Here is a 12,637-nt window from a genome sequence, read left to right as displayed (position 1 = left end):
TGGACAAAATCAAATCCACGAGGCATTGTTGGGGGGGTATTCCGTAATCGACGTCCAGATCTATATAAGGTGCTTTTAACATTAGACGGAAAGAATCATGTTCTTTGATATATAAACATTTTACTTTGTCAATGTTGTATATAAAATTGTTGTAGATAAACATTTTACTACATCATCCTACATCATAATAAACTGCAATTTTTTTGTCTGTGTTGTTTTTTTCATGTGTTATCCTAGGTACCCTCATGAGCTCATATCTGATCTTTTCAACTGAAAGTATGTGTTATGATAGGCTTAAGAATGGTTATGGTACAGGTACATTGTGCATGGTTGGGTTGGTGTACTTTTACAGTTTAATCATCTCTTATGTTAAGCATATGATGTTTCTAATTATTGGTGTCTGATATTTCTTTTCAACTTTTCCTCTGTTTACAGTGTTATACCTCAGTGGAACAAGATGTTGGAAAGCATGTTCTTTAGGGGTTCCTACAATTGTTTATGTTTGGTCAGGGCTGCTTTCCATTACTATTGCTTTGCTTTGGATTTCGATTGATCCTCCAACTGGGACTGGTGGGGGAGGAAATATTGAAATACGATTGCATTCGAAGTATATTCATCATGCATACATATACCGATTCGGAAGCCTAGAACATTTCTTCTGATTGACATAAGGATTTTGTTCATGAAGTTGCTATAAGTGTTTCTGTATCATATATAAGAATGTTGAAATGTGACAAGAAATAGAAGTGATAAATGGATTGTGTGTTTTTTTCAACTTTATAGATAGATAGATATTTGCAAAACAAAGCATGGTGGGAGGATAAGAAAGTGAAGAATGTACAGAGAAATAAGAAGAGAGTTATTTAACATTAATATTGATATGTAGAAATATTTTGTATATTAAATTATTTATAAAGTTTTAGATTTTATTATATACCTCCATACTATTCTTATCATACAGAATTCATAAAGAGAAATTTCAAAACCTCATTTGCATGTGATCCTTCCAATAATGCTGCAAGAACATACACAGTCCAAGACTTAATCACTCACCTTTAAATTTTAAGAATGGACTTAAGTGAAATCATTGAACTCCAGCATTTTTCTATTCATATGCAAAGGCTCTTTCTATAAATTTGTATCTACATTCTTCATACAAATATCCTTCTTTCCTTGCTTTATAATTTAGTGTCAAAATATTGATATAAAACTTCTCATAGAAAAATGTTCTAATCTATCAACTTTATACTGCCCATAATTGGATCACAAAAAGTGAGCATAACTTAACACAATAACAAGCAATATTTCAAATTCTCAATTTCACGGGTCACTATCACTATTTTTTACAAAATCAAGTGTCATAAACACAGAGTCTATATTTCAGAGGTCACTATCAACATAATATTGTTTTTAATTTAACCGATCATTATCTTAATTTAAGAGACAAAATTCTTATTTTTAAATGTTTTTTCTCCCGTAATATTATTTAATACACTTAAATCTATATGATTATTATTCAATTTACAATTAAGTATATTATTTCATATTTTTCATTTATATTTAAAATTTTACATTTGTATTTGTTAATTTTTTTCTCCAACTCACATGTCCTTTATTTAATGGGCCATGTTATAAAATTTTATTTTTTTCCAACTCACATGTCCTTTAAATCTGTATTTTTTGAAATATATAATGGATCATGTTATCCTCTATTGTTGTTAAGTCGTCAATTATTTAATTCAATGTTTGACCCTATTTTGCTACTGTGTTCTTGACCTATCTTAAACTTTTTTATATGGATCATTATTTTAACTTAAAACCTAATTTTTTTACTATTAATATCTTCTGAGTATTTTTTTTTAAATTGTTAATTTCTATATGTAAATTGGTCAAACTTCATTACTTCATATTTTTCGTATTATTAAAAAAATATTACACCACAAATAATATACCCGGGCGACAGCACGGGTCTCTGACTAGTTATGATTATGCAAAAGAGCCCTCATAGAAGAGATAGTGAATGTCTTCAAAAGTATTAGTGGAGTAGTTGTAACATGACACCATGGTGAATGTCTTCAAAGCATTAGTGAATCCTTTTGAGATTATCACCGGAGCATTATAATTTTTTTTTCCAAATTACAGAGTTTTGGTAGGAAAATCACATTAGACCAAATTTTCTTCACTTATCTAACAAGTTGATTGGGAGCTAAATTGATGGCATAAACATCTTTAAAAAATAGCTCTTCCAAGATAGAGGATAAGGATGGCAACGGGTCGGATGCGAGTTTCACACTATTTAAATCCGCACTCGAAATCGACACCAAAACTCAACCACAAATATTGTTCGGGTAACAAAATAACACTCACGCCCACATTCATTGGGTTCGGGTTTTTTCACACAAATCCTAACCCGCAGTAAAATAGATTTTTTCTACAACTTTCCAATATATATATATATATATATATATATATATATATATATATATATATATATGAGGAGGGATCAAATTACACCCGAAGAATTACACCACGAGTTACACTCGTTCAATAATTACATTTATATATATATATATATATATATATATATATATATATATATATATATATATATATATATATATATATATATATATATATATATATATATATATATATATATATATATATATATATGAGGAGGGATCAAATTACACCCGAAGAGTTACACCACGAGTTACACTCGTTCAATAACTACATCTCGAATTAATATTTTTTAAATTCAACCGTTGGATTGAAACATAATATCATATAGATCATACCTATAAATTTTGAGCTTAATCTATAATGATTTACTATATCATCAAGATATCCAAAGATTAACGTCAAAAAGAGCTTTCATATAACGTTAATTTTAATGTAATTCAATGACATAGTAAATCATTATAGATTAAGCTCAAACTTTATAGGTATGATCTATATGATATTATGTTTCAATCCAACGGTTGAATTTATAAAATATTAATTCGAGATGTAGTTATTGAACGAGTGTAACTCGTGGTGTAACTCTTCGGGTGTAATTTGATCCCTCCTCTATATATATATATATATATATATATATATATATATATATATATATATATATATATATATATATATATATATATATATATATATATATATATATATATATATATATAATATTGTGGAAAGTTGTAGAAAAAATGTATTTTACTGTGAGTTCGAGTTTGTGTGAAAAAACCCGATATTTATATATATATATATATATATATATATATATATATATATATATATAAAAGCGGGTGTAATTTCGGATGCAGATTTCACAGTACCCAAACTCGCACCCGTGACACCCGAACCCAAATCCAATCAATTCAAATTCGGGTGCGGATCTACTTGCCTTCTCTAATAGAGTGGTCTCAAATCAATTGGTCTTTATCAAATGTCAGGCGAATAATACAATCCTTGATTTTATTTATAAGAGTGGATTGGGTAGTGATTAATCAATATGAAAAGTAGCAAAAGTGATTATGAATGAAATTACAAAGTAGTCAAATTACTCCACACATAATGTTCAAATCATTAGCAATCACTTTATAAGTCCAACATTGAACTTGAATACTTTTAAAATATGTTTAGTGGACATAATTAAAATAATTTTAGTGGACATTATTATTGATAATTATTGGATGCATGAGATCAATATGAATGACATTGATAAATAATATTTTAGTATATCATATTTGATACACATCTCATAATAATATACTAATAAATATATATTATATTCAAATAATAAGATTACCTTTTTAAAAAAAATGTTTTTAAAATTAACTTTAATATTTTTAAATTTTTTATATCAACCTAAAAACTAAAAAATAAGTAAGTATATAAATGTATAATCTTTTTAAAAAATTTACCAATACTATTAAATAAAAATATTCAATCAATCATGAATATATACTATAATTAAATGGAAAAACTAGTCTTGAAAGCAAAATACATTTAATGTTAAAAAACTTTAAATTAATATCCGTATATTTGTAAATTTTAATAATTTAATAAAAATATTCTAATACTAAAAAAATTACTTTGTATTTTTTTAAATTAATATCAATTTTTTGTTTATTTATATTTTAATTGAATTTATTTATTATTATATTTTATAAGAATAATTTATTTCTAACCCAACTCATATTCAAAATTAATGTATCTAGTGAAATAGAATATGATAAATTTCATAATTACTAAATTGAAATCATATATTAAATTTATGTTATCCACCAAATGAGCCCTTAATAAATTCCACTCTAACAAAATTTCCTTAACCACCACTTGATTTCTAATTCACATGTTTAAAATTAAAAATAAAATAAAAAAGGCAGTTGTGAAATGGTTAATTTAATTTAATTTAATAGATTTATTAATTTATGTCAAATTCTAATACAAGATAATATTTGCTGCTCAAGACTTGAAAGTTGAAAGAGGGGCAAAATGCTATTCTTTAGTCCATTCAATGTTTATCCTCCTTGCAGTGTTGCATTTTTAAACCCCATATATATTGTATGGAAACATCCAAATATAGCCAAAAATGATTTAAACAAGGATAAGAAGCTGAGCAGGCAGCAACACAGATTGTTTATCTATTCTAATTGCATTCCTTACAAGCAGACAAGAGACACTGTAAGTACTCACATCCTCAGAAACAATACAAGACAAAACTGAAAAATTGTCCATGATTTAAGATTAAAACATGAAGGAATGTGTGGAGGAAGTAGTTAGAACAGATTTGATACAAAATTCATAGACTTCATCCCCTCATCGTACAATAGATAAACCGCGGGGAATCAGACATCAGTTCGTCGATTGAGCAATCTATTTTGTAATAAAAAGAAACCACAAGAGTCTTATATTTTGCTAGCTACTTACTATCTGAATTATGAATTATATAATAAAGATCAATCCCTGCAGCATGCTAAATCAAGGCTTTCAATTACAGCCAGGGGAAAAAATCTCGGGGCTTCCCTGATATAGAGAAAGAATACATTCCCATCCTCAGAAACCCATCATACTACCTATAAACATTGCTTGGTCACCACACATGGCCAGAAGCTTCCTCCAAGAATTAATTTCTCCAGCAATAAACATATGGAATTGCTCTGGTCTCGACGCAGAGAAGCCTTAGTCACACTTGATATTCCGGTAGATCCTCCTCACGAATAAATTCGAACCAAGATGACCCACAGCTCCTGCACATTTGAAGAACACGTCAACAATTATTGTTATAACATATTCAACATGTGATTAAGGAATCCTACATCCCTTCTGCAGAGTGGATACGTGATTCCAACGAAGAATGAAATTAAACTGAAGACTTACCACAGAGAATTCCCAGTCCAAGACAAAACATCATAGTATATCCAAAATAGAAGCTAGTTTGGAAGAAGCCTGACATCTTTGTCTTCACATAGTAGTAGTATATTGAGTAAAAATATACATAAACACCAGTTGAGGCTGCTGAAAGAAAAGAAGTCCATTGCCAGTTGTAGTTCTCAGCATTTAATAAAAAGTATGTCCCCACAATTGTCACACATACGGTAACAACAATGAGAATCAGAAAAACTAGTAGCATGAATCCATAGACGTAGTACACCTGTTGGCCACAAAGTGGAAGGAAAAAACAAGTAAGATAGTGCGTGTGTTTACTCAGCTTTGACATGAATAAGTGTTGCTACTTGAAAAATCATCATATAGAAAAATCTCCATGATAAATAACTATTGGCTCTGCTCTGATAAAGTGCAAGTAAATCTTCACAAGAACGATAAGAATTGAAGAAAAAATTTAACTTTCTGCTCAAATAAGTTATTGCATTGTAATTCACCTTGTAATTCCAGAAGGAAGTAAATACAAAATACATCTCGATGAATATACTGCCAAAAGGAAGCAGTCCACCCATCAGAGAAACTACGGAGGGTGTGAGGTACCACTTCTTTTCAGGAATAGGACGAGGAATGGTCTTGACGCGACAGGGATTATTTGGAGCACCACTCCAATTTCTTCCAACAACTGTGCCAAGAAGTGCTAGAGGGAAAGAGATGAAAGCCCAAATAACAAAGACAACCACCATTGTACCGAAGGGGATTGCTGCTAGAGATCCATAGAATATAGCAACGGTATTTAAGATAAATCCAATTCCAAAGCACAAGAATGGGAACAGAGACGCTGTAAGGATCATGGATTTAATCCAACTTTTACCTGAAAAGATGAGCATAGTCATGACAATCGAAAAAGAGGGGCGAGTCACCCAAACAAACTTGAAGAGAACATACAGGAGAGGTCAATGCAAAGTCTTACCCCCATTACGCGAGTACATCCCCCCACTTACATAACCAGAAATAACTGATGTGAGAGCATAACATACAATGAAAGTTGTGACAATGGCTCCTCGGCTGCATTTTAAAGGAAATTTACATAAAAATGAAGGAAGAAAAAATGAGCAAACAAAATACATTCAACAGGAAAACTATAGCAATGGATCACTCAATGATAGTCAAAACATACACCTACAAGTAGAAGATAACACGTGCATGTAACGTACACAATCATTGATCAAATCATTCAAAGTAACATTATATCTATTTTAAGGTCAAGTACTTACCCAACATACAACATCCCAACAATAGCTAACAAGATGACAAGAAGAATCAACAATGCAAGCTGAGCACCTGTACCAACTACAGCTGAAAGAAGTGCAAGATTGCGAGGAGGCCGAAAAACATCACCATGCACAAGTTTCCAACCAGATTCTTCACTGACATCTCTTTCCTAAAAAAAATTCAGTGTTGACAAAGAATTGATCATCAGAATCACAATGGAAATTCCATATATATATATTCCACAAATACATGGAAAAAAACAAAAGTTAACAAAGCCTTACCAGAGTTTCCAAATCATCATCTTCCCGAGCATACTTTGCATAGTCATTTCTCAGTGTTCGCATCAATATCATAGACACCAATCCAGTTAGGAATATAACCATCATAAAAGAGTTAAAAATGGAAAACCAATGAATCTACAAAAAGCCAGAGAAGCAGAGTTTGATCAGTGGCATGGCCACAACACAAGAATGAGAACATTGCATGTAAACAATGGCAATAATAAGCACCAATTCAAGCTAAATACAACAGGCAGAATTTATTTTTCACCTGATGCTCAAAGAATGGATAATCCAGATATACATCAAACCGGTGTCTAAAAGTGACATTAGTGGGAATCCATTTGACAGAATATGTCATGTCCAACGATCTTCCTACTTCCAAAGATTTTGGGTCATCATGGGTAAGGTTCACATGAATGATCTGCAAATGAAAAAAGAGGATTTTAATATGGCACCTCATGAACCCCAAAACAGCTAACAAAGTAGCAAAGATATCCCAACAGTTATCTTACCTGATCATTATTGTATTTAACAATGATGTTCTTGTGTGTGTAAAGGACATGCTTGCCACTATCACTGTTCTTATCAGGATGCAGCTCCCCAACATACCCTTAAACATGAATAAGAGACCCTTCAATAATGAACAAATGAAATGCAAAACGATAACAGCTGGGGAGAAAAAGGAAGTTGTAGGCATACCCCATAATGGAAGATCATCTGAACTTGTGTTTAGCGCATTGAAGATCAACATATGTAACAACCAAAGAAAGAAACAATGGCAAGAGTAAGTTATTCAGCAATTTTAGAAAATAAATAAGTAAAAATGAAAACAAATAATAAGAACCAACACAAAGAACGAATTCTCATTCACATTGTTATACTTAACAAAAAAAAACATAATTTCAGTTCCCCAATAATCCATATGGCTAGGTATTGAAAAATGCTCGATACAGAACTTTAAACTAATCATCTTTATACTTTTGAAGGGAAGTCTATATGTGTGGGGTGTGGCTTGCTCTCAAATTGATGTCTTTCTGACAAGGGAATCGGAAAGAAAAGTTTGCAACTTTGCATAAACTGCAAAGTCATGCCAAGACAGTAATACTAGAACTGGCAAAATGGGTTGGGCCGGCCCAAAAAAACCCACAATGACTGGGCTAGGACAGCTTTTTAAGCATGTTTCTCAAGTCAGGTTTTCCGGCCCACATTGTTGAAGCTCAAACTCTAATCAGAGTACCCCACTTATTATATATATAAAAAAAAAAACAGCAAATACATTGCCCATTGCCCAACCCACACACAAAAAGTAAAAAACACTAGGCCCATTATTTATGATATACCACCAAAAAAAGCAGTATCTGTGTATTGTTATTTCAAGTAGTTATATACCTCTGGGCTGGGTAGTGGCTTCCCCTCAATTATTTAAAACTATCATGCTTCCTTTTTAATGTAATTGGGAGTGTTGACTACTGCTGCACATCTATGTTGCTGAAGATCCATTTTTAGGTACGGATGTTGCTGAATAGACATTTTTTCAACGTATTTTAAATCAGTTTTTTAGGTAAAAATTAAAAGTTTCGTTTAAGCTGGGCTGGCCCCAAAAACCTGTAACCCGCAGAGGGCCAGGTAGCAGCTTTGCCTGCTTCATATAACCACCCAGCAGAGTATTGGTTATGGAAGTACGGTTTGAGAGGAAAGTTAATAGAAATAAACGAGTTAACAACCCTGGTATAAAATGGTGACTATTGAGGGTTTAAAAAAAATACTCCTTCAAAGAGATATTTTTTGGGTGGTTTTGAGGAGATCCAAGGAAATGTTAATGTGTGAAAGGGATGATAAAGGAGATTAGAAAGGTAATCAAATAGGATGTTAGCATGGAATGTAAAAAAGATTAAGATTAAAAAAGATAATGTTACAAAACATGGTCTGTGGGCCCAACACATAGAAGAAGCTCTGTAGGACCTGGTGCCATTATAATACCAGTTAAGAATGCCTAGCAGGAAATGACTACACATAAAAGTTTCTAATGGCTTGTTTGGTTTTCGAAAGAAAAAAATTCTTATTCTCAACTTTAGAAGCACCACTTTGTTTTCATTTTCTTTCCTGTTTTAAAAGACATGTTAAAACACTGTTGGCCTTTTCCAATGGCACCTCATTGAAGTTGAATCAAAGCATCTGATTGGATAGACATGACAGTAATTCTTTCAACAACAAAAAAACCATCCCGTGCTTTTTGAGTAGTTTGTCTATACTGGGTTCTAAGAGCCAGCCAATATTTTCTGCCTAAGATATTATTTACCCCACCGTTTTCATATTATAGAAGAACAAAGACAAACAAATACATCTAGCTTCTAAATAGTTATAAACTTTCTTACTACCCCCATAAGTACATTTCTTTTATCAATTCGCAGAGTAATAGGAAAAGAAAAGAAACAACGCATAACATACCCATGAAGAATTCAAACCAGTAATTATTTTCTATTGCATCCTTGAACTGTTTAACCTTTGCATCATCAAGATTCAAGCGGCAAAAAGTGGTCCTTTCCACATTCCCTAAAAAAAGAGAAAAAAAAAAGCTATTAAAGCCTGTCTGCCTACTGATAGAGTGATAGGTCATCTAGGAAATAAATAGGGCATAATAAGCCAGCATACCTAGGTACTTTATCTCAATTTGGCTATCAATAAGTTCATTGCCTCCAAGGACCTCGCCTAGACCACCCCACTTGTGAGGAGCATCACCGGGTGGACGGCAAAATGGGAGGCTGTAATAGTTGTATGTTTCTTGTGGATTATTATAAGGACCTACTTTGTTCACCCAAAGGGTAACTGTGTCATCTTTTTGATACTGCAAAAAAATTAAACAAACCACATGCTTTAAAGAGATGAATATTACCCGCAAGAAGCTACATATAAAAAGACCCGTAATTAATCATTACAATAAGCTCAAGAAAAGGAGAGTAGGTCTAAGAATCACAGATACAATCTATGAAGCACGGAGACAAACACAAATACCAAATACAATACAGATACCAAATACAATACCAAATACAATATTGACACTGCCTCGTAGACACAGACACAGGTAAAAAATTGAGGAAATGAAAGTGATTAAATGTAACTACATGTGTCAGTCATATGCCTTTAATCTGTTGTGCCTATGCTAAATAGGCTACAATTGCTTGAAGACATTTACTAGTACATTCTAGATATTAATTATTTTGTGTAATCATGAATCAATTTAAGATACATGGTTCATGCATAACACACCTACAGCATGCAAACACCGTCCAGATGAAGCGAGACCCGACACTAGTAACTAATAAGTTCCTATGAAATGGAAGACTGACACCTAAGCACCGCTATGCATAGGTATGTCATAGGTGTACCATTTCAACATTTGGAATAATAAAAATATACCCAACAGACATAAGAAAATACTAAGCTAATAACTCTAAAACCCACCCTCTTGCAATTTTCAACAAATCAAGACTAAATAAAGGAACCAAACAACAATGAATTTCCTTTAATGTTGAATATCAACCAATGCCTCCAAGCGTTACAACAGTAGAATAACAGGTATCTATTAAAGTAAACAAGCTAGTTAATCACTCTAGTATTACAAAAACAATGAATAATTGCACACTCTAATCTAACAAACACAAAAGCAAGTGAATTTACATGTTTGCGTAATTTCAAACAAATCAAATATCATGAATTGAAATTGAAATTGAAATTGAAATCAATGTTGAATGGGAATGGCAATCATCTAAAAATCCAAATCAAAGGCACAAACAAAAAGCGTGCATGATGAAATGGAGTGAGCAAAGAGTTGAGATCTGACACCAAAACATTCAACTATGCAACTCGGATTTATCACAGAAACGAAAACAAAATCACAAAGCTGAGAAAATTGAAAGGTGGATCTAATTCGTAAAATCAGATCGAGGAGGGGAATCGTGAAATCTGACCTTGTGATCTGACTCAGAAGCGAAGGCCGGAGAGAGGAGGAGAAGCAGGAGGAGAGAGAATCGGAGGAGCATGGTGGTGGTTGTGGTGGAGGAGATGGATCTCCAACGATGATGAGAGAGAAAGAGAAATGTAGAGAGAGAAACAAAAAAGAGGACTTAACCTTGAAGAATTTGAGACTCTATTATCTCACTGCCCCCATTTCTCTTCTCAACTCAACTTAACCTTGTTTTTTTAATGTAAGTTGTAGTATTATTTTTAGGATTTTTTTACATAAAAGGGGGGTGTTATTTATGATTAAAATTTAATTTATTTTATTAAAGTTTTTTTTTTTAAATATAAGAGGGAAATTAGCCCAAGCTATAAATGAAAAAAAAAAAGTATGTCTAAACTTGAGTTATGAAGTCCTATAAGTTCTTATCGAAATCTTTACCATATATTGGGTTGTGTATGTGATCCCACCCAGTGTAAATTTTAAATGTTAATTTTTAAGTTGTGTCTACACACTTGTTACCTTCTCTATAAGTATGAGTACCATAAGATTATTTGACTTTAGGTCAAGAATGTAATTGTCTATTTTAATACTTATCTTTTCTAAGAAATTAAATTGGCTTTGAGATGGCTTTAACCACTAGCATGGAGTTGGATTATGAACCAAAAAAACCAGTCATTTGGAAGTGATAGCATGTTTCATTCTAATGATTGCACCCATGAGCTCTGCAAATAATGCATTTTCAGACTGAGAAAGCAAGAAGAATTGCCCACGTGGTTGGCATTATGGTCCCTAAACATGGCAACATAAACAATCGTGTTGCGGGTTCTAATTCAGACCCCGTCAATGTTTCCTTTTATCTAGTTAGTAAGAGAATGGCAACATAAAACCTTTTGATGTAAAGATGAGCTGCATGAGATATGTGAACTCTAACAGCTTTTAGAAGCATGAAATCCCTTAAAGAAAGGTTGGTTGACGCCTTGAGGAATCTGCCTGAGAGGAAAACCTGAGAGAATATAACACCTATGGTTGATTTCTTTTTCTTTTTTTTTTTAATACAAAAAAGGGCCTTAGCCCAAAAGAAAACTACAACACAACCACACGAGGGGTGACAGCACCCAGCTTATCCAAGGAAAGCAAAGGAAAAAAACTAACAGGACATAACTCAAAGACCCGGAGACCAGGCTCGAGAGGCGAACTAAGATTAGCCATAGCATCAGCACACTTATTTGCCTCACGGAAAATAGGATGGAAGGATATTTGAATATCATCTTTGAGGAGACATCGAATATTTCTCAGCAGTTCACTGACTGCTCCACTTTGACTCTGCATACCATTAAGCTTCGCAACAATAGATTTGTTGTCTGATTGAAGCTCAATGCAATTGAAACCTTTACCAATAACAAACTTGATACCTTCCAACACTGCCCACAACTCTGCCTCTTCAATACTACAAAAACCAATATACTTAGAGAAACCCCCTAGCCAACATCCTTGATCTTCGCGAATAATCCCACCACACGAAGCTACCTGATTATTCGAAACAGCACCTTCTACATTAATCCTTACCCAGCCATGCACAGGAGGGAGCCACTTGACTTCAATAGAAATGGGATGGGGGGAATTGAAAGACCGATGGCACGCTGCACTAGCAACATACTCTCTGGCTTTCGCAATTACCTGCTCATGTATATTACTCGGGAGCACAAACTCAGCGTCGTGGATCCGTTTGTTTCTCCTGTGG

At 32.8% G+C, this 12,637-nt stretch overlaps 1 protein-coding gene across 1 annotated transcript; it reads right to left on the bottom strand.

Annotated features, from left to right (window-relative positions):
• Nucleotides 1-4,719: 4,719 nt before the first annotated feature.
• On the bottom strand, nt 4,720-11,112 carry LOC131645191 (transmembrane 9 superfamily member 1). The gene is made up of 12 exons (XM_058915855.1): nt 10,904-11,112; nt 9,588-9,780; nt 9,384-9,488; nt 7,635-7,652; nt 7,448-7,545; nt 7,204-7,356; nt 6,936-7,070; nt 6,657-6,823; nt 6,353-6,447; nt 5,880-6,253; nt 5,377-5,650; nt 4,720-5,246 (listed from the first exon to the last, which is right to left on the bottom strand). Exons 1-12 carry the CDS (start codon nt 10,973-10,975, stop codon nt 5,179-5,181), a joined length of 1,752 nt encoding a protein of 583 aa, XP_058771838.1. The 5' UTR covers nt 10,976-11,112; the 3' UTR covers nt 4,720-5,178.
• Between the last annotated feature and the right edge of the window lie 1,525 nt (nt 11,113-12,637).

Source organism: Vicia villosa, linkage group LG1 (assembly GCF_029867415.1).
Source record: "Vicia villosa cultivar HV-30 ecotype Madison, WI linkage group LG1, Vvil1.0, whole genome shotgun sequence".
Lineage (NCBI taxonomy): Eukaryota > Viridiplantae > Streptophyta > Magnoliopsida > Fabales > Fabaceae > Vicia > Vicia villosa.
This window is presented reverse-complemented; position numbering and strand designations above follow the sequence as displayed.